Raw genomic sequence first — 25,801 nt, 5'->3', positions numbered from 1 at the left:
CTGATTGGTGTCTCTCTGAAATACATTTTACAGGCCACTATTGAAGAGAGGATCATTTCAGTGTTTTAGCAATAGCAATACTATGTTCCAACACCCAAAATTAAGCATGTGAAGCTCATTTTATCAGAGTATTGAGAAAAACGTATTTCTGAAGGCACTCGCGATGTGTGAATTGCGGTGATCCACAAGTAAAAATGTGTCTGGCAAAATGTGGTTAAATATCCTTTTGTTTAATTAAAACACAGGTGAAATCTATGAAAACCCCATTTTTTTTTAAAGCTAATGCGACCCCTGATAGACACAACATTACTCATGACAAAGCCGGAATAACCTTGTGGTGGACTGCTTTTGCTAGTACTGAATAACTAATGAATAGTCATACACATCCAACGTTTTTAAGTAGAAAATATACTGTATTTGTTTAATCAACAGAAAGCAAGGACATCGGGCATAAAAGAAGGTGCACACATCAAATGCAAAAGTTACCAATAGTGAAAGTGAAATTGCGCTCCCTTTGGAAGGAGATGGAGACAGTTTCATTAAGATAGCAAAACAACTGTTAATAATCATTAATTTACACTCCTGCTATTGGGTAAAGTATATCTATAGTATATATATCTAAACTATATAAAAAGTCTATGTATTGAAACAGTCATCCTCATATAACCGTGTAACTGTCACAGCCCGACAGTAGTTATGTGCTGTAACTTGCTCAATATCAGGTGGATTTCAAAAATCCCCAAAGTGTTTTCATTCATTGACAAATGTTACATATATCAGCATAGTGCTTTGTGTATTATTTTCTATGGGAAAGCGATTCTTTCTCTCAGACGTCATTGATTTAATCCCCAAAGCACAACAGATGATCACTAAGACATTCCGATAGAACACCAGATTTTAATGTCCTCTCCGACAACAATCCAATCTAAAAAAATGATTGTGAGTGGGACAATTTGGTCCTGAAGGTGTCTCAAAAATCAGCCCAGCGAGATTAGAGCTCTCTACGAGGCTCTACGTTTTTATCTACTCAAGATCAACATTAACACCATCAAAAGTAATCCACTCAATCCTAATCCAAACTGCTGCTGATTTGTACCATTGTTCCCCTAAGATTTTAACACTGAAATATGGATGTACTACAGTTATAATTCAACTCTAGCATATATTGTATTCATACAGCTGAAATCTAGATTACTATGTTATTGTTATTCAGTATGAGTGAATCACAATTGATTTTCAGATTGGTCATGTGACATCAATATTCCATCTACATGAAGCGTGTTGCAAGACGAGCCACCCAGCACACAGCCGCAAGCCCCAAGCCCCAAGCCCCAAGCCCCAGCCCCAAGCCCCAAGCCCCAAGCCCCTGATAGAGCCTCAACTCATCCTCCATGCCTGCCATTTGAAAAAGCCTTGCTTAATTAACTCTTGGCTGGCAATGGTGACGCATTAAGTAGTTAGCTGGTACGGGCAGCGAGTAAACACATCTGGTGGAAGGCTTTAAAAGGATGTGCGACAGATGCAGCCATTCCCTTTTCCACGCTCTCCATTTAAATAATTCACCATGCACTGGCAATCCCCATGCCCTGGACCACCTGCACGTTGCCGAGGAGCCGGGAAAGTTCTGTCTCCTGTCCATCTGTCTGCTTCTGCTCCATCACCAGTGACGACGCTGGGGGCACTCGGTTAGCATCGGCGCTAGCAGGGGGAAACCTTCTCACACGCCACTGAAGAGAGGAGAATATCCTTCATTTTACTTTTTGGTTTTCTCCCTTTCCCTTTGTAGGCCTCATCCCTAGGCGGATATGTGCTCATGCGCTGGGCTAACAAACAGATTTGGGGCCTAAAGGAGAGGATCACTTGTGGACATACTTCAGTTAGGCTAGCTCCACCACTCTCTGGATGGTGAAACACTCAAGGCCGAGTGCTTAGCTGGAGCTGAGCCGCCACCATTGGGGAGTTGGAGTGGGCCTTGGACTCCTAAGGATGTCCAGGAATCAGAGTCGGTCGGCGATTCGGTCGGTGACGTAGTGGGCGCTAGTGGCACGGGCATCATCTGTGGTGACAGCTGCGGCGTCAGGCATGGAACACGGGCATCTGTTAGCTACCCCCCCACCCCCCCCACCCCCCCCCCCTCCAGCCCTCCACCTCCTCCTGTATCCATCACCCATTAGGGGACCCCACCCCCCACCCCCACCTGCCCTATACCCCCCTGTGAGCGGGTGATACAAGGGCTAAGTGGCTCTGGTCTTGCACCGGTGTGTCCTCACCTGGTGTTTTCACAACAACGGTGGAGGGCAAAAGATAACTGAGGGGCCGGGCCGACACCTGCCTACAGAGCAGGTAGCTAATGCAGCGGGGCCTCATCAATAATCCAGCGGCTTATCCGAAGGCTCCGATTGCAACTGTAGTTGCATCTGCTACGATAGGGAAGAGGTAGCACACTTTAGATAACGTTGTGTGTCTGTGGTGAGATTATTGTACATGAAGTGTCATAGAAACTATATATATGTATTCTTGTAAACCTTCAATGTAAAACAAAAATGCTAGTGAAGATACTCACTATGCTCTGAAATATATTCATATTTAAAAACCCTCCATCATAGTAATCTATTGAATGGAGTAACAGTAGAATTAAAAAAAGATATTTATTTTCAGTAAAGTGGTGATGTTGTTACACCCCATGAAAAAACATAAGGAATACATCCGAAACTAAATTGAAACAGGTGTTGAACTATTGATAATCCACTCCACTCCTGACCTTGGCAACACAATCCCTCTCTCTTCAGAAAAGTTTCCCCTATTCTGTCAGAACCGCTGCCAGACATACTTCTGCAGAGTGATGTTTCCAGGACTCCGAGTGACATTCTTTGCATATGCTAAACCCTGAATTATTCAGCTTCCTCAATTTTCACATCTTTAAGGAAAGTTTGAAAGCCATTAGCGACACCAGTGTCAGCTAGTCCAGCTGTATCACATCACCAATGCTTATCGTCATGGCAAGCTTTCTGACAAGAAGAGACCTGAGTGTAGAGAGAGAGGAAAGTTTCCACATTCGGTGCTCCGAGATCTCCAGTGACACAAGGAAAGACCCGTCTGTCTGCCACGCAGCCATGTCCCTGGGAACTCTTGTCAGTTTTTTTTACACTACTTTGAGTGATCTCCTGCCCATTATACTCTTGCCATGACAATGTCTCCCTCTCATCTCTCAATGTATTCATACAATACCCAATACAATACCACCAAGCAGCTGTAACTCTCTCTTCAACTAACACTCACACGGTGGTGCAGTGTAGAGGTTACGAGAAGGGACAGAGAGACATGCTATCAATTATTCACCTGTTTTTGCACAGAAACTAATGTTAAGACTTATGCTTTTCTTATATTTTCTTTTCCAATTTGTGACAGCATGTCCTGCAATGGCCTTTGAGCTGGAATTGCAAAACCGAAAATTGATAAAAATGTACTGTCGTTGCAATGATGTGTTGTGATAATAGGTAATATTGTAGCTGATGTGAATGGGAATGTGTGCTCTTAGGTTTGTGGTCCAAAGTGACTACTCATATAGCTGTGTACAGAATCCATACAAGAAATATAAATTAATGGAAGAATATAAGATGAAATATGACTTATGTTTCTTACCAGAGCAGATTTGGTCTGCTTAAAAGTACTCTCACCAATTTGTATCTTTCACAAAAAAAAGCTCCAGTCCTACCTACCGACTTTGGTTGGGTTGTGATGCGTTAAGGATGTCCGGCGATGTCAAGGGAAAAGGCAAGCGTTTGTCAGTGTAACTCGCTTGGGAGCGTTCCCCTTCACATTGCGGGGTCCACAACTCCAGCTTGATTAAGAACCTGCCTACCATTATCATGTATTGAGGATGTCAGCTAAATTAGCCTCTCCCCTCATCCATTCAGCAGAAGCACTTAGTTAACATGCAAGAACCTGCAACTGCTTTCCGCAACTGCCGACAAAGCTCAATATTTTAAATCCTATACAGCCCATATACAGGAAACAGAGTTATATATGTAACTCAGCAACACTGCTAAAAAAGTAAATATCTAATGTCTCCTTCACAAAGAAAAACAGACATCCTAACAGACATTAGACAGACAAATGTGTGCCAGTTTTTAAACCTGTGTAAAACTCATTTAAATATTCAATGTGAAAAAAGGAAAGGTGGAGGAGTCAATTTGGAAACTGTTTAAAATACACTGCACAGTAAAGGGACACATGGTCTTGGGTTGCTCATCTGTTTGGTGCCCACTGGAGAATAGGTGGCCCAAGGCAAAGCCCAAGGCAAAATCCAAAGCAAAGAGAGCTCTCTTGTTATTATTCCAGGGCAATACCTTTTCATCCTAGACTCCCCTGTACGCTACCACACACTCACAGCCCAGCCGGCCCTACTCAGACAATAGCGCTTTACATATTTCTTTTTTTTTTTTAGGCAAGGGGGCGATTTTTCAGGCGTTTCAATCATTCCATTTCTTGCACTTGGGATTCTCATTAAACCCATGGTAATTGGATGTGTGGCGTAATGGACATATGGAAATTGCTGTGCCGTTCATCATTAGGGTTTTAATTGTGCCCATTTTGGGCCTTCCTTTCTCTCGATAAATAAGTCATAGCAGCCCTCTAGATCTTGTTGTCGTTGGCTGAAAATAACGACGGGCCCTTAGTGACAGCTGCAATCATGAACTCACTTCAATTATGATTAGTGTTTTTATCTATTTGACAATGATTTTATTAGTCTTTTTGTAATGGTGTTCAGTTACTATTCTTCACTGGCATATATAGGTACTGTAACGATTAGTGGGGCTCTGTATTCATATTGATTATGGTTGACTGAACTCATTTTGCGGTGTTTGCATCATCTGTTTTTCTGTCTTGATAGGTCAATGGAAGTTCTGATCAGCTTGAACCATGGCAAGTCCTTCATCTCCAGTGCTTTCATCATCTCTGCCTCATCATGTGTGAGTTTGAATCATCATCTTATGACCTCCTACAGTCTTTAGCAAAGCAACAACCAAGGTTTTACCCATACATTCCTGGATGAATGCTTTATAACAATTGTATAGCACTTGTCATAAGCTAATACAACATCTGTTTGACATTTGACATGATTGCTAACTGAGATGTATCGATTGACATAGTTATGCATGCTTATGACAAGCATTACAACTTTCTATGTTGCTTTTGGCTTGAGGGCTTTACAAGTGTCTATGTACACACACCCATATGTTCTGGTATGTCTTTCTGCTGGAATGAAGCTGAGCTGGGCTCCCACTGTCAATTCATCCACATGGGACTGTGGCGTTGATCATTTCAACGTGTGTGTCTGTCTGACTTGTGTATCATTCCAACGTTTGTGTGTCTGACTTGTGTATCATTCCAACGCGTGTCTGTCTGACCGTATCAGCCAAGCGTGTGTACGGTATCTCTGACTTATCTGTTGTGTCTATTGCTCTCTCTCCCCTGGCAGTCGGACGGGACAGTGGTGGCTATCGTGTTCCTGGTGCTCCTGTTGCTCCTGGCCTTGGTTCTCATGTGGTGGTTCTGGCCCCTCTGCTGCACTATCGTGAGTGTTCATACCACAATCATAACACATGCATAAGACAGACACACTGTAGAATCACTAACCACCCCCATAGCCGTGCTTCTTTAAGATCATGTGCGGCGGACGTGGAAGAGCCAAGCGTCTATGGCGTCTATGGCGACATTTGAGGGCAGAGCTACCTCATCACAAAAGCCTGATTTCAAATCCCCTCCGCTACACATGTGTTCGATTGGAGGACATGACTAAAAGCACCTCTTTGTTCTGGAAGTCAAGCTCCTTTTTATATTGAGGATATTCTCTAAATCTTTTCAATTTGCCCAACATGCGCCAACAATCTGCACGATAAGCCACCTGCCTTCTTCTTAAGCAATCGTTGTAAATGGTAATGCTCCCTCTAAGTAAAGCTCCTCCTTTTAAGTATAAACACAAGCCCGCCTGCTCTGGAAACGGTCCAAGGTGGGCATAAAAATGTGTCAGCCAAGAGCCAAAAGCTATAACTATATCCCAGCAGCAGTCCCTATGGGCCAGTGCCAGGTAAACTCAGCGCCCATGGACTGTCAGCCAGTCATACCCGGCAGGCTCGGCATTGCTGGAGAGCTCAGCAGAGGTGAAGCGGTGGCCAGCCGCAGTTCAACTCCTCACCCGAGTTTGCTATGACTCGTATGCACTGCTGGGTGGAGCCGCACCTCTGCGGTAGAGATTCACAGTCGAGATTTCAAACAGGAAGAGGAAACCACATCCGGTGTATGTTATTTTTCTGTTGAGCGTTGAAGGAGTTGGAGTGTGAAAGAGTGTTGCTGGTGCAGGGAGAGAAGTGCTCTCCTGTCTGTGTGTCTGTTTTGGGTTTCATTTGTCTTTTCATAGATTTGAATGTTTGATTTGTTTAAAGCTCATTGTCATATCAGCAATCAAATGAGCATCATGTTGTTTGACTAATCTTGTATATATTTTGTGTTAGGGGAGCTTATGGAATCTGAATTGAATGCCCCCTCCCTAAAAACGTGTATTTCTCTCCCTCCACTTAACCGTTTAGAAAAACCCACAAACAGATTTAGTTTCAGGCCATAAGAGAGGGGCCACAGATGGTGCAACCCTGAGTCCTCCTCTGCTTTTTGGGAAACCTGACAAACAAGCAGAAAAAAATATACCATCAGCCTCTGTAGCAGCGCCCCGAAATAATATGCATCACCTCTCTTTGAGGGACCTGCCGATGGGAGCCCATCCAGGATGAGATGGAAGCATATTTTGGAAAACCAACAAAGGCATTAAAATGTAAACCCCCTGCAGCATGTCTGGCTGCGGCCGTGTTTGTCTTGGTGGAGGAGCTGCTGTTCCCCTCCATCGGGGGACACAGCACAAGAGGAGGGCCATGTGTGGCTTGTTAATATTTAAACCCCAGTCTGCCAGTTTTCAGCGATCAGGATGGAGGCTATACGCCGGGATGAGCCATACAGAGATACACCCCCCCCCTCCCCCCCCCCCCCCCTCTCTCTCTCTTCTCTCCCAGTCCCACACGGAATGTTGCCACGTGCGAGGTCATACAAACGGCATCGTGATTTAAGTCTTTATTTATGATTGGAGGAGAATTAGCGCCCAGAGAACACCCATCAGTAATGTATTGTCCTTCTATAGTCGTGATGTTTGTTGTTCTACTAGATTGCATTATCACAATTTTGTTTCTCATTGATTTAGAGTATGCCCATGCTGTAATTTAGATACATTTCTCTGAAACACTGCACAAGCCATGAAGATTGAATATTGAGATTTGAATATTCTCTCACCTGGGGTGTCTTAACAGTGGTTTCAACTGATGTTTCACCCATTCTGTTTTTAGATGGTCGTTTTCCACATTTCATGTTGGGTAGTGCTAAACATCCAGTGTGGAATCACAGTAAAATCCCATTATGTGTAATTACTCGCAATGTGGCCTCCTTTAGGATCATTACTTTCACAATTCCTCGCAAATAGGTTAATTTGTCCGTAATGAAAGTGCATCATTTTAATTTGCAAATATGCTATCTGCCACTGATCCACTATCACGATAAGCCACAAAACAGCTTGACGCAACATGGGGAGAGTTTAGGGGGTGAAATTAATGGATTATCAACTCCAATTGGACAATTATGGAGTAGGCCATATGGGGATGGTGCCCCGAGCGGCTCTGATTGGTCAGGTCCCCTGGTGTTGGTGTTGCAGCTCTGAGATGCTCAGGCTAATGTCAGATGGTTAAGTATCCCGCGATTTAGTTTTTTAATTACTACGCACCATGCTTCCACCACATTTGCGTGTGGTTCCTCGTTGCCACATCTGCCTGTCAGGTAGTTAGGAAACGTAACAGCCGAGGCAGAGTCATTTGTATAATGCTTTATTTATCCCACAATATGTCCAGGAAATCTGCTGCATAATTACTTAATAAAAGAGGTAATCCTTTAGCGTAAGGTCTGCCTAAAATGATGTTAATCATCGCACGTGGAGCCTACCAATTGACATTACTGGATTTGCTTACAGCCAGTTATAAGTCAAAGCAATTAATTAACTCTAATTGATTCTTTTTCATTATTATAATAACAGTGCATTGGAAGTGTAATGGTGTCCATGTACGTAAAAAGTGAATGAAACAGCTGTTCAACCTATGATATGCGATAATTACACTGTATTTTTTGAAAAACTAATTTAGTAAAAGCATAACCTGCACTGGTGGCATATCCATCTCTGATGAATAATGGACAAAGGTCTGCCTCTCACTCTGGAGTGCTTCCTCCTGAGGAGATATTGAATGTTGGCAGTAATACATTCATATCCAAGGCACTTGTGCAGATTGTCGAAGTCTGCTATTGTGTAAGTCATATACTGTACGTTTTACAGTAAGTGTGCTGCTGAGCTTTTTTTTTAAATGAGTAATGTTACCATTCAGGCATCCATTTGAACTCTTTAAATCAAGACACCAAACTGAAGTGAGAGCCAGAGTCATTCCCTCACTAGTTCCTTGTTATCCTGTCTTTCCTACATATCAATGTCTGGAGGTGCTGTTCTGAGCCAGTGTCCTATATCTGAACTGACTAAATGTCCTTTTCTGACTGACAACTGACAAACGTCACTGTCTGGGGACTGCTTGGTTTGCAGATCTAAAAAAGGTGAAGGCATCTTGTCCTTGAGTGGAATCACATGTGGAAAACCTGCTACTCAGTTGACATGTCACACTTGCTGTCACAGACAGTGCTGCCAGGCAGGTCACTTGTGTGTGTGGTGTGTGTGTGGTGTGTGTGGTGTGTGTGGTGTGTGTGTGTGTGTCTGTGTTTTAGGACCAAAGCACTCCTCTTCCAGTCGCGGTCTGGAGCCAAGCCCAAGCTTCCCCCTCTGCATCTCATTCAAGCTAATTAACTCCTTAGGACTTTATGATTGGGGGATTGCTTGGGAGCGCTGAACCCCATCCAATTAATTAAGAGCTAAATGGGCGGCCACGCTCACCCCAAAGACTTCCCTGTCAACAAGTTGATTTTGAGCTTTTCTTTATTTTGCACTAGGGGCCCCCCGATGTTGGTTTACAAGCAGAATCTTGTAATCAGTAGTCAGGAGGGGTGATGGAGGCCGCTAGTTGCTAAACTATGACACACACAGGCCCGTAGAGGCCCCCTTGTAAGACAGACACGGGCACATTGCTGACTGAGTCACTGTCACCTGCCACGCATCACCTCCGCCAGCCCCCCGCCTGCGCTCGCCGTGACATGTGTGTCCGTCCGTTCCCCTGACAGCTTTTCGCTGATGGCTTTCGCTGTTTGTTTTTGCTTTTTTTTGTTTCAGGTCATCAAAGACCCGCCTCCTCCTCCTCCTCCCGCCCGGCCGCCGCCACCCGTGAGTACATCAGAACCTCGTCCCCTGCAGGATACAGCCAAGCTTCTTTTTGTTCTCAGTCTTCTGTCCATGTCAAACTCCTGAAACGGAGTTCGCTGGAAGAATAACAATGTCTCTTGCCAAACAGTGCTTTCAGTCAAACAAAGCCGGCCATTCATCTCTATGTCCTGGTTTTTCATAAACTTACACTTAGACAGACCCAACCGATGACAGTTGAAGTGGCATTTGTTGTCCACAGAGAGAGCTGCTATAAACTATAAATCAGTCCCCCATTTCAACACTGGGTGTACATCATTCTCACAGGCATTATTTCATAATGAATCATTATTTTCATTGTGTTTCATATTTTTCATAATGCAGCATTACAGTCTAGGCCCTCTCAGTCTTCAACATTGTGTTCATGTTTTTCCATGTGTGTGTTCGTATTTGTGTGTGTGTGTGTGTGTCCTGTGGTTTATGTAAACACTCTCTCTCTGTTTGTTACTCAAGGAGCCAGAGGAGGACCTGCTGCCAAAGATGAAATGGCCCACCGTGGATGCCTCCTACTATGGAGGACGAGGAGCTGGGGGAATCAAACGCATGGAGGTGAAACACTCAACTTTTAAACTGTACTCTCTCTCTCTGTCTCTGTCTGTCTCTGTCTGTCCCTTTCTCTTACCCTATCTATATTTGGTCTATTTCTTCTTTTCTGTTTTTGTTACAATAGGTTATTGATGGTGTACCATAAACTTATTCTATCATCCTACAGTATTCTACTGTATTTCAGGTGTAAAAACTACTCTTGGCCTTCCAAACTGAATTACAAAACAGTGTAATGCCTTGGCTGGTTCATATTCATACCCAACGGTCCCCAGAGTCAAATCAAACTGGCACACAAGGGGACACTGTAATCATTTAAATCTGAAAGGCCACCTAGCAGTTTGCCTTGCCCAGAAAAGCCAGCCAGCAGACTTCTATTCTTACGCTTCCATCCAGATCAGAACAAACACAAACCTTCAGTAACCATGCCTACAGTAGCTACTCTTCCAAGGCTTGGAAGTTTGCAGAGTCTTCTCGTGTGTGTGTGTGTGTGTGTGTGTGTGTGTGTGTGTGTGTGTGTGTGTGTGTGTGTGTGTGTGTGTGTGTGTGGTGTGTGTGGTGTGTCTGGTGTGTCTGGTGTGTGTGTGTGTGTGTATGTGTGTGTGTGTGTGTGTGTGTGTGTGTGTGTGTGTGTGTGTGCGTGTGTGTGGTGTGTGTGGTGTGTCTGGTGTGTCTGGTGTGTGTGTGTGTGTGTGTGTGTGTGTGTGTGTGTGTGTGTGTGTGTGTGTGTGTGTGTGTACTGGTGTGTACGGTAAGGTACAGAGAGGCGGCTGGGCCTGGCGTCGTCCTCCTCCTCATCATGTGTCTGACGGCTCAAACATGACAGGCCCTGCCATCTCGCCCTTCACCGTTGGAGCCTGATTATCTTAAGTCACCGTGAGGATGAAGGATTGAGTGCCGCTGTCGGCTTAACGTATCCATCTTCCCATCTTCCATCTCCCCCCCTCCTTCCCTCCAACTTCCAAACCTCGGAAGGTTCCTTTGTTCAGGCCCTCTGCGCTCCCCTGCCTCCCCTGCCTCCACCGCTACTTCTTGTCCGAAGGGAATGGGTTTTTAAAACTAGCCCGCATCCTTGGCCTCGCCTGCTACCCCCTGCTTCCCAGCCCCGAGGTAGTTGGTGGCGATGCACGGATTTCCGAGAACATCAGGGAGCGATATGTACCTCAGACTTTTCCCACGAGTGCTGGGGGGGGGCTTTGACTAAGCTACTACTCCCATCTCTCCTGTCCTAGTCCCCCCCCCCCCCGCCCCCCCCCACACACACACCCACACCCCATCCTCTCTTCATATAGAGCAGGTTTATTTTCCCAGACAGCCCATCTCCATTTCTGAGGCTCCCTCTGTGGATCAGGGAAAAGGTGTTGTTAAGATCAACCTGTCCTGTCTTCTTTTTACGTTTAAAGGCAAAACATTGACACCCCGAACGCATAGACACAACCTGCGGTGACGGCCAATCTTTTATTCATCAGGACTTCCTTCCTTTGACTGTGGGGATATCCCAGAGATGATTCTGAAAAGCTGTTCTATATTGTAGCGGGCTTAACCTACAGCTTGAAGACTTGTGTCGCTAATTAATCACCTCGCCTATTCATGTGCCGGTTGGATTTTTCCCGGGCAACAGATGTGATGAATTCAATTAAAAAATGTGACAGCTTAGCACACACAAAAGGGCACTTGTTTGGAAAAATGTAGAAAAGGTAAAAAAAAAAAAAAAAAAAAAAAAGAGAGTTGGCCTTTAGAATTTATAATCTTTCATTTACAACCAAATGCCATGCCATACGCCTTTTTGTTTTGTTTATTGAATGAGTGTACGGTCTGTATGCTCTTAGGTTGTGGTAGATGATACTGGCCTACATGTATGTATGGTCTTGTGTGGCTCAGAGTATAGCACTAGCAATGCTAGTTGTTTGTCATGGGTTTGATTACAGCTCGGACCATAACAAATGTGTGCACTCTCTGTCCTGTATGTTGGGATAACAGCATCTGCTAAATAACATTATGAAAAGTAGACACCATCATGTGATGTGACCTCCCCCTTTTGAATACCCTGTCCGTGGTGACCTCACTCAAGGTTCGCTGGGGAGAGAAGGGCTCTACAGAGGAAGGAGCTCGACTGGAGAAGGCCAAGAACGCTGTGGTCTCAGTGCCTGAGGAGGTGGATGAGCCCATCGTCAGACGGCCCCCCAAGCCCACACCAGTCTACCACCAACACCAGGAGTCCAAATGGTATACCCCGATAAAGGTGAGCTCAAACTTCCTCCATTTACCTGTTAGGGGCTTTACACATTACTTGGCCAACCCAAACTATACTGTGCTGGCTTGGATATTTTCCTTTTCAGAATGTCTTTTCCAGCACGGTTTCAGCATCTATGGTGAATGCGTAACCAGGCCAGCCCAGTACAGCTCAGCTTGGTTAGGCCTGGTTGGGCTCTATAGTATGAATTTGGTTTAGTGACAGTATATATTTTCACTGTGTCACACACTATAAATGTGAATATATTGATAGCTTGCTTCTCACTATTTGTGACTGTAAATTAGTTCAAGCGAAGGTGTTATGGTACAATATGTTTGACGATTGATGATTTAATATGTCAATATCTTCATAGCGTCATTGTATTGTCCCTTTCAGATAAACTATCAGATGAAATGAATTCAATAATATGATATGCAGCCATGAAAGAATCTTAACTAACTGCCAAAGAATTCCACCTAAAAAATTCCTCATAAAGTGTTTTATGTGGTATTTACCTAGCAACAATACTTTGATTGGCTACAAAATGAAGCATCATAATGTATGCATTTTTGGTGAATAAAGTCACCCTTGGCACTCTAGAATGTTGACAATCTGGGCAACTTTATTCACCCTCTGCGCTCAATGTGATAAAACACAGCCGTCCCCAACATCGTCACTGTCCAACCGTCTCACTTATCTTGCACTATGTCACTTATTGTCTTGTCCTTACCTCATTGCACTACTGTGTATTTGTATTATTTGTATTATTTGTATTGTATGTTGCATTGTCAAGGAACCGAGCCGAAGAATTTTACTCCCTGCACTCGTGTATGAGACGTAACAAATAAAACTTGAACTTAAACTTGAACTTGTGTGTTTCAGGGCCGTCTTGATGCGCTGTGGGCTTTACTGCGGCGGCAGTACGACCGAGTCTCTCTTATGCGCCCGACCACTGCGGACAAGGTAAGCCACTGAAACTCCCAAACGCTGGGGTTAGATCCCAAACCCAATACCCCAAACCACAGGAGACCACAACCAAACATTCTATCTACATCCATTATTATCAGTCATAATGATCTCCTGGCTTTTTGCCTGGTCTCATTCATTTGACTGTGTATTGAGATACCAGTAAGCAAGCCAGGGCAGCTCTAAGACATTGTAAGCATGTTAGTTTGTGAGCACAGAGGAAGTTGCCGGAACGTGTTTAGTTTTTTTGTTGTCGTTACCTAATGGAGACTGCAGCTGCAGAGCCTCACAGAAGGATGTGTGTGTGTGTGTGTGTGTGTGTGTGTGTGTGTGTGTGTGTGTGTGTGTGTGTGTGTGTGTGTGTGTGTGTATGTGTGTGTGTATGTGTGTGTGTGTGTGTGTGTGTGTGTGTGTGTGTGTGTGTGTGTGTGTGTTTGACAGGCATGGCCTAATATGGCCAACTCTCTCAGAGCTCAGAAAGCCCATCTCTCTCTCTCAGCCTCTAAATCAGGGAGAGGGAACATCTCATTCTTTAACACAGGCCCACTGCCCAGAGGGGTTTAAGTTGAAGCAAGTTTTCCTCTCATAAACGTACCTCTCCCCATCAGCTTGGGTTTCTACTACTCTGAACATCTTCATTAAACCTAGTTATGATTAAAACATAGATGTTGGTCTTTTATTATGCAGTATTGGTACGGGTTGGTCCTGTACAGTAGACAGTGCATGCTGAGACTGGGGCTTTAAGAGTACAGTAATGGTTTATAACATGACGTCAGATTGTAAACATTCAAGTGGAATAATGTTCTCTCTCTTTGTGCATAAGAACATGGAAAACTAAGCCAGTAGCTGGCCAGCTGTGAGGCAGCCAATAGAAGTGTCATTCTGTTAAAATAAAACTTTTTTTTTTTTTCGGTTAAAATAAAACTTTGCAGAATATACTGTACTTCATAGACAAGGAGGTGCAGAGTTTATCAGCCCCGACACACACACACACACACACACACACACACACACACACACACACACACACACACACACACACACACACTCACACACACAGATACGACAAGCATGTTTGCAATTTTTGCTTGAAATCTTTCTCTTTCGACGGCCAGTGTTGTTCAGCAAATGAGCTCATTCAGGCTGATAAATACAAGCACATTTTGCTCAGATGAACCGGCAGCGGTTGTGGTCAAGTGGTTGATGCAGCGGAAATGACGCTGTAAAATGCATATGCATTTCTCATCCTCATCGTGTTCACATACGAAAGAGGAACAAAGCGTTTTTTTCTAACCACATCCTGGTGACAGTGTGATTGCTATGAGTAACTTGGAGATCCAGGTCTACTTAACCATGCAAACAGGAGAGGAGAGGACTGGGAGGAGAGAACCCAGCAGCCAGTCAGCCCCAGTCCACCCAACCCCACCCCTATCCCCGGCACCCCTCATTCAGACCCCTGGTACCAGACCCCCGGTGCCAAGCCCACTTTCAAGTCCTTGATCAAGTCAGTGCGACGGTGCGGGCAGGAGGTATCAAAGCCTGAGGAGTCCCCGTCGGCCGGTGACAGGCGAGCGGAGAGAGGCAGGGTGGGCCGCCGTGGCACGCAGAGGAGGAGAGGAGAGGAGACGAGAGCGGAGGGGAAGGAGGGGAGAGAGAGAGGGAGGGGAGGCGGAGGAGTGTGAGGCGGTCTTTGATGGCGGACAGCAAACCTCCGGGGTCATGAATTTTTCAGCGGGCCACATATTCCGCGGGGTTACAAGGACTCGTACAGGTGTAAGGAAGCAGGTTGTCGCGGACATCTGTTCAGCACGGGTACCCAGGGGTCCCCTCCCTCCCCACCCTCCTCTCCTCCTACCCCACCCTCCCCCTCTCCCCTCTCCCAAGCCAAGGGGGCCAAGCCAAACTGCTGGATTGTCAGCAGATGCAGAGAGAGAGAGAGAGAGAGAGAGAGTGAGCAGAGTGAGTGGAACAGTTTTTTTGTCTCACATTTAGCGCCCGAGGGCCTTCAACACCAAAGGTAGAGCGGGGGTGGACACAGCTGCAGTGCCGAACTTGCCCCAGGCACAAATAAAGAGATCTAATGTGGTTTGACTGTGTTGTCGGGGAGACCGGGGAGCCGGGGAGGCACTTCAGAGCCAACTTAGCGCTGCAACATCTGCCGCCAAGTTTTGCCGGGGAGCGGCTGGGGACAGCAGGTAGGGGAAGGTGGCAGGGTAGAGAGAGGATAGGCTGGCCTTATTATGGTGCCGGAGCTCTTTTGAACGTGGCGGCTCCTCTGTCGTCGTAGCCGTCTGACACACACACACACACACACACACACACCTTCACCCTCACCAGGACCTGGTATTGTTTTCCAAAAGCAGCCGTCTGCAAAATGAACAAACAAGTTGTGGTATGAATGATGCATTACCAATACATTAACCCTCTGTGTCAGAAATGCAAATCCCAGAGACAGGGACAGACAGAGAGGTGTTCCTACTGGTCTGTGTGGATTTCAAATTGGATTTCCGTTTGTTCCTGCTGCTCAGTTCCTCATGGGGGGATGGATGTGTGGGTTGAGTATGTGTTTGTGTGGGGGGTGATGGTATTATCTGATGGAGTTGAGCACCAGATTATTGCTAAAGCATGTTTGTTTTCCACTTAGTCTCGCCATAAAATATTTTTAGAGCTTATTTTGGGCTCTGAAGAGATGATATGATATTTTGTATCAATACTTTACTTTATTAGATTTAGTTTTACAGAGACAATGCACATGAATCATAATTTCTGTAAATGTGACCGTTTTTTTGCCAGACGGCTAATTTCCAACTGTAGCCCCTAGGCAGGTGTTTAAAAACATTTAAAATGACAGTTCAAACAAACATAGAGCACATAAAAAGCAGCTTTTTTTTATTTATTTTTAAAGCAACTGATTATAGCGGACAACGATACACAATGAACACGTAGCAGCACATGACAAGCAACACGTAGCAAACAGTCAGACAAAAAGGAACACAACGAAATAAAATAGACACAACCCTTCACTAGACATCACTGGTCTTCATTGATTTTTCATACACACTGTTACTGTAGAACTCTTATACATGCCATGTATCATTTCCTTGCAGAAACAGTTCAATCCAGATGTAGTGATATCTGGAATATAGATGTTTGAAATGGAAGGGAGGGGAAAAGGGAGCAGCACAAATATTTTAGGCTACACACACCCCCCTACGATCTCTCTGGCCATTGTTCAAGACTACTGTGTAATGTAATGTCACTTTAGTGTAGCAGCTGAATACATTAAACCCTATTAAAATCACTGCACTGATAACACACACCTTATTAGTGGACACAGACGGCCTGCCTCCTTAGGGCAGCTCTGTAATGAGGTGGCGTGTATTTTTAAATGGTGGAAATTCCCAACCACAGACAAAGAAAACATGTCACACAGCAACATGCAGTCCTGAGGCTGCCCTCTCTCTCCTCGTCTGTTTAACTTTCGCCTTGCTAACATACAATATAGGGCCTACAGTCTCTGGTCTCTACACTGTGAAAGCATCTTAATTTAATAGCCATCGGTCACATTATAAACAGTGCTGTGGGAATGTTTAATTAAGTGACTGTGTGTGAGCACAGGGACTCCGAGAGGCCAGCTCTTGAAGAATGCCATCAGAGGGAGGGAGGATATATAGAGAGAGAGAAACGAATGAGAAGAAGGAGGAAGAAGCGGAGGAGGACAGGGTGGTATGTTGGCACAGGCTAAGGGGGCACTGGGGTGGGGGTGGGGGTTGGGGGGGTTAGGAGGGGAGATGACAGCCTGGCATACAGTAGCCTGGCATCATGGCATGGCATCGCAGAGAGTCCCCGGGGTTGAAGACATACATGCCCGGGCTTATCGCCTGCCACTCGGCTGCCCAATGTGACACATCTTTCTTGGGCAGGACTGGATCAGGACTGAAACAGTCCGATTTTGAACTGTTTGTGCTCTGAGAGCCAAGTGACTTAATAGCAGACTGGCTGATTGACTGGAGTATCAGCATGCCATGGGGCCAGTAGGTCACCAGGAGGAGATCTGATTGCTTCATGTTAACAAAAACAGTTTTGATTAGGTCTCATAAGTAATGCCCTATGTGGCTGTGGTTCATAAAAAGTGCACTACAAAAGATTACGATAGAGTATCATTTGAGATACAGCCTTTTTCTTTTTTTGTCTTTAATAATTGGGTAAATTATTAAAGGGATAGTTTTAAAGAAATATGTGATTTTCTTTGTGCTGGCAAACTGTAACCTCTCCTGTTTGTAGTTTGGATCTTGTTGTGTTCAGATGCCAGTTGTCACATTCATACATTGACTGTGAAGACTTGGATGTGTAAGCAAATTATCTTAATTCACCCCTAGCTTAGCTAAATTCACCCCTTACAGTCTAAGCATAGCCTATATTACAGATCATATATTATTATACTCATAATCACTTGTTGTCTGTAGTGCGTTATATAACAACAGTGAAGTCAAATGCAGTGGTTTACAGAAAGTATGAGTGCGCTTTGAACACAGGTTAGATATTGCCCTGGAAATAAGCACACTGTCAAAAGTCCTGTTAAATCTAAATGTCATACACCATTTCACAATAAAAGGCCTAGATGGAGAGTAAACAATCTGGCAAACAATATTAAGTTGAAACGAACCCCAGGATCAGAGAGCATGAGATTTCTAATTAACAGGGTAATTGGAATTAAACCAAAGCGTCACAAATAATGAAGCGTTTGAAACACAAGAGAGCCTCCATTGGAAAGGGCTCAGAGGTGACGGGGGAAACAAAGGCCCACAATAACAATCGCCCATTAGCCACACATGACGTTTATCCCCTCATTTACCCGTCACTTCACCCCGTCTCAGTGATACCACCGCTTGTCATTAGTCTCCATTTTAAGAACAAGAAGCATTGCTTTTTTGTTCATAAGGACACTACTCCCGTTGCTTGGTGGCATGGGGTGCTTGGGGTAAGAATTTGGAATGCCACGAGGCAGGGAGGGAAAGGGGGGGGGGGTGGATGGAGGGAGGGAATGGGAGGGGAGGGGAGGGGACAAAAGGTGTTACGTTAGCCATAGCGTGGACCAGCGGTCGCGGTTGTGTTGGCTCTCTCATGAACAACCCCGGACCTCATTAGTCTTATCAGTGGACGGCCTTGTTACCCCTAACAAGCAGTAAGTAGAAGGCTGACAGTTCCATTCAGCCGGCGCTCCCCTCAGAAGAGATGTGACAGCTTTAACCGTGGCGGAGAGGGAGCGAGAGCTCCACAGATTTATGAGCCGGCCCCTGCTCTCTTAACCAGATTAGTTCCTTTTACATTAACCGAGGAAAAGTAGGGCAGATGTCCGTGCGGCTGGTTGTAAATTCGATAATGGCCGCCACGTTAATCTGCCCGGGCTACCCCCCAAACAGCCAGCCATGCAGCCAGGGCCCCGGCTGGTAACAGGATTACCAACGGGACGAGGGGGGACCCCCGTGTGTGTTTGTGTGTGTGTGTGTGTGTGTGTGTGTGTGTGTGTATGTCTGTGTGTGTCTGTGTGTGTGTGTGTGTGTGTGTGTGTGTGTATGTCTGTGTATGTCTGTGTATGTCTGTGTGTGTGTGTGTGTGTGTGTGTGTGTGTGTGTGTGTGTGTGTGTGTGTGTGTGTGTGTGTGTGTGTGTGTGTGTGTGTGTGTGTTGGAGTTGGTCTGGCAGGGTGGTGCAGGGAGGTGAGGGGTTAGTGGCCTTGGGTGGGTTAAAAGAGAAGGAGGTGGACTGAGAGAGAGGTGAGAGAGAAAGATGAGATCTAGAAATTGAATACATTTTCATTTGGCCACCCTGTGTCATTAGGTAGTTATTGTAAAGCTCTGACCTCTATGATTAGCATCAGTTGCAAAACAGCTGATGCTTTGATTATCTGTTTCTACTCATTTTAAGACCCTTTTTAGGGTTAGGGTTATATGATAAATAAAATAATTTCCAGTGAAGAAATAATTTCTTGTTAACTCTGCAAACAATGTAGAAAAGTAAAATATTCCCTATAAATTAAACTGAGCACAATAAGCTGTTAATCAGATTTGTAGCTCACAGACAATGTTAATATCTTTTATCTGCTTTTTAAGATTTCAACTCCGCTTCTTGTCCCAAATAAATTTCAGTCAGGATTAACGCATTTTTTTTATTAATCTTTTTCCAAAATACAATCTATTACCAACATATAGTATTTTAATATTCTTATGTATTGAATTATTTTGTTTTTCCAGATGATTGTAGTGTGTTTTTGTTGTTGTGGTGGACTCTCTCGTCCATGTGGTTAAAAAAACAACCTTTTTCCTTTCCATGTGTCCACACCATTTTGATTGGTTTGTGAAAGGCTGGTACCTGCACCCCAAACAGGGGGCTATTTGTTCGTCCCTGTTTGGCGTCCCTCCACTGCCTGATTGAATTTAAACTGATGTCCTGCCGGTGCCTTTTCCCCCCCCCAGAACCCTTCAGATTGGCTAGCACAGTGGCTATGTCACCGTTCCCCAGCGTTTTCTTCATCACCTATTAAAATCAAATTCCCTTGTTGGCGACGAACGCTGGAATCCTGGCTTTAATTAAATTACATTATTGTTAATGTCAGCTTTGCGGAGGGCGGCTCTGTCGCATGCATTTGGTCCCTCCCTGACAGACGTATAGGGGAATCACACATAGATGAAGTAATGTATTCTAATTCTCCCCTCCTCTAGTCCCATTGATTTGAATTTTTAAAAAGATGGAACGGCCTATTTGTGTTACGGGGGGAATATGTTCTCAGTGAATATTCAATTACATATATTTTGTATACATAAATATAATGCTGTGCTAACAGCGGCTAATATGTTTTGAAGGTCCCTCTTATTTGCGACTATACTTATTGTGATCCTTCCCAAATGATGCATCTTTAATGGTCACAAATATATGAATAAAACATTTTTGCTTCTTCAAACCCATATGTAGATTTTATTTTGAATTGATATTGTTGCCCAGAAATGTGACATTAATCTTAATCAGAATGGTTCTTGCTTTAAGAGGAGGACATTTTGTAGTTTTTGCAAGAAATTAATGAATACATATAATCTCTCTTTTGTACATTTTTGTTTGGTTGTCATCACAATACATAGATGGTCATTTAAAATAAAGAATTACTTCAAATTCTTAGTGACATATAAAATGTATACTAAGTAATGTTGCTCTTTTAAGTTTTTAATTTTGTTCTCCTAATATTCAGTGTTGGCTCCTCACACTTCTACATTCTAAGAGCACCCTAAATATGTACCCAACAGAGGTTGCTCCCATTGTGACTAGACCCCAGATCAGCGGAGTGGCACAAATGTGGCTCTATTCATTGGTTTGGAGACCGGGGTCATTTCCCCCAACCCCCCCTCATCCCCTCCCCTTCCCAGCTGCATCAGTGTCTCCACCAGAAGAGATGGGGGATTATATAACTCCTATGGGCTACCCAGAGTGGATCATTGGTAAACTGGGAGTATCAGCTTCTCAATGGCCACTGACGTGAATTAGCAACGTACCCGTCACTGGCTGCGAAAGGGTCACTCCTCGTCCAATTACTGGCTGCACGTCGTTAACTCCTTCACCACTGGCCGATTCTTTTAAATTAGCTTGATTATGCAAATTAGCTTTATCATGCAAATGGTCGAGACCTCTTTTATCTTTTAAACTGTAGCCTCAACAGCTATTAAAAGCAGTTTTTATTTATATTTGACACTAATTAATTGCACTCATTAAAGCATGACTGTTGCTGCTCACGCTAAGTGATCTCAAGCGAGAATTTATCCGTCAAGCGCAAAAGTGCGTCTGGCTCGTCGGTGCAATAAAACGCCTCTGAGAGTTGGGCTTGCTGATCTGAGGCCAGGGGATGTTGTACGTAACGTGGTTAGTAGTATATCTTAAGTGTAAAATGGCCTTTCCCTGGGTCTGATGCTCAACAGTACAGGCCTGTGATTCAAACAGATGTCGTTGTTAAGGACGTTAGTGAAGGCATTCTTTTGTCGCTCTCGGGTTTGAATTCCTTCATCACTGGAACCCTGGATTCAGCCATGAATAAATTACAGATTGTGCTTCATTATTTATTGAGAGAAGAGATGCAGATGTGGCAGTAGTTGGCAGGAACTTCGAGCTGTGAAGTTAAAGTATCCCTTTTAAAGAGGAGGCCGATTCACTCATTCATTGACCCTCTTGTTATTAGTTTGTTTGTATGTGTTTGTTCGGTATAAATGGCAGTTGTAGTTAACCTCTCCTTATACTAACCAACATACTTATACGATATACTGTATTTTAATTCTGTGCCTGACATTGTACAGTCATTTATAAGATACAAATCTAAGAGGCATCAGCTACTTCTTAAGCTGCTTCATCTTTGGTCTCACCTAAACTGTCCCCTTGTTTGTCCCATCTCAAATATTATGCCATCTTGGAAAAAGACACCTCATATTTTATCAATATGCCATTTATCACCATAATGGATGTTTCTGTTGCTAATGATAATAGTTTGTAAACCAGCTTATTAACCTCAATGACAATGTGATCTTTTATAATTGATAGGTTGTCTCACCTTAAATTATACTGAGTGATGATAATACAGATTTAATTAATTATCAGTGAATCTAATGGATATTAAATTGTTTCAGAGCATTAAAGGCCCTGTTCAAAACTGTTCCCATGTGAATATATATTCAGACACTACTACATACTGTATATTGAAAATGAAGAATTAGAATAAGCTGGTTTTAATACAAAACTCAACAAAGGACATCAGTGAAGAATCATTGAAAGAACTCAATCAATACATCTGTTGTAGCTCCCTTTGTATTCTATGCAGTCCGTCTGTCTATGGTATCTGTTCCTCAGAGTGAATGCCTGTAAGCGTCACTCAATCCCAGTCTTTGTGAGCACAGATGTAGATTCAGTCTCATGCTCTCCTCTGTCTTAATAGCGTTAACCCCTCAGATGTCCCACCCAGGGACAAGCATCTCCACTGTCTTCCCCACTAAGCCTTTAAGGCTTTTCTCTCTCACACCAGTAGCCAACAGAACTTCGCTCTCTTTCTCCTTGTACTGTAAGTTATCCCCCCCCCCCCCCCCCTCTGTTCATCCTCACTTTATCTCTTCTTTCTTGAATGTATTTCTCTCCCCCTCCCTTCCTCCCTTTATCTCCCTCACTGTATCTCTTCTTCACTGCTCCTTCCCGTTGACTCTCTTTCTGTCTCTCTCTTTGTCTGCTTGACTGTCTCCCTCTCCCTGTTTTTCACACATCTCTCCCTCTCTACCTCTCCATCCCTCTCTGTCTGTGTCTGTTCGACTGTCGCCCCGTTCTTCTCTCTGTCTGTCTTTCACACTCTCTCCCTCTCCATCTCTCTTTGTCTGTTCACATTGAGACCGGGGGGGACTCTGCGGTGGTGACAGTGGTCCTAATTAAGACATAAAACTGTGGGCAGCAGGTTTCTGAAGGTTACACTGTCTATACTGGAGGAAGTGATAAAGAATGAAGTCACTGATGACATGTGACGTTTTCACCAGGGATGATGCAAACTACTGCTAATGAAGCCAGGGAGCGCAGAGACGAGCAGGCACGGAGGGGGGGGGGGGGGGGGGGGGGGCAAGGGGACAAGGGTGTGTGCGTGTGTGTGTGTGTGTGTGTGTGTGCGTGTGTGTGTGTGTGTGTGTGTGTGTGTGTGTGTGTGTGTGTGTGCGCGTGTGTGTGTGTGTGTGTGTGCGTGCGTGCGTGCGTGCGTGTGTTTGCAAGCACCCGCGCTTGTGGCTCTGTATGTGTGTCAGGGCAGTGTTCCTCCAGAGACAGTTGGAGTATCGGGGCAGAATATTACAGTTAATTAAATGGATAGGGTACATGAGAGACGTAGCACTGCCCTAATCAGCGGACACATCATCATCCTAACCCTGGGATCTCAATCTGTCTGAATGATGAAGGAGTGAGTGTGCTGGAATGGCTGGGAGTCTGTTGCTAGTCTTTAAAGCATAGGATAGCTGATGGATTTATTTGTATATATTGCCTGCTCACCTTGGTATTACATCAGCATGTTGACTCACAAAGCGGAGATATTTGTTAGAAAATAACAGAGAAAGTGGGGAAAAAAAAGTGAATATGTCCCTTTAAATGGTGTAGATACAGTCTATTTTTAGCGTGCCTCCATATAATTCCCGGCAAAATAAAAGATTTGATCTCGTCCCCATTTCTGAAGAAAAAAATAGCTATTTTGTCACAATCACGCTGACTAGATAAAGATTAAATTAAGCCACACGTTCTTGGCCCAATGATGCGCCGGTGTCATATTTCATCATCCCTGCATGGTGTCTAGTTTCCTGGCAAGTGATCAAAGAGTAAGCATCTGCAGTAAATGTATGAAGGCTGTACACTGTAAAATATGAAAGCTGAAACACCAGTCAACCTGCATTTAACCGTCCAAAAGTGATAGAGAAATTAAACTGAGTCGTGCATGCATAGAACATGACAGCCAAAATTGTCCTTTAAAGAATATATTCTTGACATCCTGTGTTGGAAAATATAAGTACATATTCAAAGAATATGGAAAAAAGCACAATAATTAAGATATATCTCACCCTTTTGACTTCCCAAAAACCACCTATTTTTTCATGTTGAGAAAAATGTCACTTTTGCCTGTTGACATGGTTTCACCAGTGTGAGCTTCTCTTATGAATTATGCTACGAGGTATATATGTAAATAATGATGACTTTCCATAAACCTTGCCACTGGGAATCTACTGATATGATGTTGTAAAATGTAAGGAAATAGAGCACTTTACTCCTCTCCATTGCAGCATAAATTTGATTTAATACTCACTACCCAAGTCTCAGACTACAGGCTTGAGGCAACCCTGAATATCAAGAGTTAGAACATATGCAAATATATTAGCATACCCGGTCCTCATTGAGTGTTAGCCATTCATGAGATCTAAGCAGAATTAAGAAGATGGGGTAATTATGATATAATTGCTTTGGCAAAACACAGCTTTCTGCTATTCGAGAATGTTTTTTAATGGTGCAATGCAGGTGATTGCCGTGTTCTTCAACCTGTTGAGGAAGAGGATATGTTGTCAGGGAAGTGTTGCCAAGCTTGCTTTGCTGTCTTGTCATTCAGGTTGGGAAGATATTAGATATCATGGAATATCGTGACATTTGGAGCATATCGTGATATTGTTCTCTTACAGAAAATAGTCTGGGTACAGTATGGAGCACAAAAAGACACTTCAAGTGATATACCTGCCTAACTCTTGATAACACATGATTGAATTGAACTTCAATTCAGAACTTTGTTCTGTAACACCCGCCCCCCCCACCCCAATCCATCCACAATATGGAACATCACCGCCCTCCCTTTTGATTCCAGACACACACAGGCACACAGTCACAGAGGCAGGTTAACAAGAGTGCAGCCGTCACCCAGTGTACAACATCCACACCCGTGGCCCGGTTTGCCTCACCATTCCCCAGACGTTACGGACCCCGTCCCCACTGTGGCGGGGAGAGAGCGCCGGTACGCGGCGGCGCGGGGTCAGCCCACCTGGGGGCCAGACAGCTGCCGAGGCCCGCTCCAGCCCCTGTCAGCATTAATGACTCGCATCTGACACCTCCGCCTCAGCCACTCCTGTTTAGTCTGGGACGGATCGCATTAGAATAATTACTCCTTGTCATCCTCCATTTAATAGGCCTACCTCCCCCCCTCCCCCAATACAAGCACGCGCGCGCACACACACACACACACACACACACACACACACTGTCATCTGTCTGGGCCATCAAAGCCAGTGCCAGTACCATGCACCCCCTCGTCATTTGCCCACAGTGGAATAAATTGTGTTTGCTCTCCACACACTGAGAGAGAGAGAGAGAGGGAGGAGAGAGAGAGAGAGAGAGAGAGAGAGAGAGAGGGAGGGAGGAGAGAGAGAGGACTCATGCCCTGTTTGCATTTGGTTGGAGGAGCAATAGCAAGACAACACATATGCACGCACAGACAGAGACATAGTAGAAGAGTCACAGTAAAGCCAGTACGGGCGATGCTCTTGACTCATTAGCATGACATCTGCATAACCACATACATGCATCTGATGCTGGAGGGACAGCCATACAGCAGCTACTGCGGCCAGATTGGCCAGTCCCCTCTCTCTGTGTGCATGCACTTGATGCCATGCTGCTCTCAGTTATATATATATATATATATATATTTATATATATATATATGCCATTTAGCAGACACTTTTATCCCAAGCGAATATTACTGTACAGTACAGTGAGTGCATACAATCATGGAGGCGGTTTCAGAAAGTGACCATGCGGTATACTGTAGACTACCCAGATCGGTTGATAAAAGTTACGGTCCCCGTTTTGTCATACGCAGTGTTATGGAAAATACATTCATAGAACTATTTTCAGGTTATACACTTCCACCACAGCAGGCATTTAACCCCGCCTGGATACCTCCCACGTCTCAGCACTTAACGCGTGGAAAAGGCTACGGTCTGTGTGCTACAGCAACGATTTCAACCAGGGCCCAAAAGTGACACAGTGGCTCCCTCCATATGCAGCTTTTCCCTGCCTCTGCTTGTA

General features: G+C 44.4%; 1 protein-coding gene across 1 annotated transcript in view; it reads left to right on the top strand.

Annotated features, from left to right (window-relative positions):
- Positions 1-25,801, top strand: part of antxr2a (ANTXR cell adhesion molecule 2a) — a 53,025-nt gene that overhangs the window by 10,388 nt on the left and 16,836 nt on the right. Inside the window, exons 11-16 of the mRNA XM_083673928.1 lie at positions 4,895-4,973; positions 5,483-5,578; positions 9,359-9,409; positions 9,899-9,994; positions 12,060-12,230; positions 13,104-13,184. Of these exons, the coding sequence (XP_083530054.1) occupies positions 4,895-4,973; positions 5,483-5,578; positions 9,359-9,409; positions 9,899-9,994; positions 12,060-12,230; positions 13,104-13,184 (574 nt within the window). The remainder of the gene's footprint in view (positions 1-4,894; positions 4,974-5,482; positions 5,579-9,358; positions 9,410-9,898; positions 9,995-12,059; positions 12,231-13,103; positions 13,185-25,801) is intronic.

This window comes from Argentina silus (assembly GCF_951799395.1).
Source record: "Argentina silus genome assembly, chromosome: 7".
In the NCBI taxonomy this organism is placed as follows: domain Eukaryota; kingdom Metazoa; phylum Chordata; class Actinopteri; order Argentiniformes; family Argentinidae; genus Argentina; species Argentina silus.
Note: the sequence above shows the minus strand (reverse complement) of the source record. Positions and strands in the feature narration are given on the sequence as shown.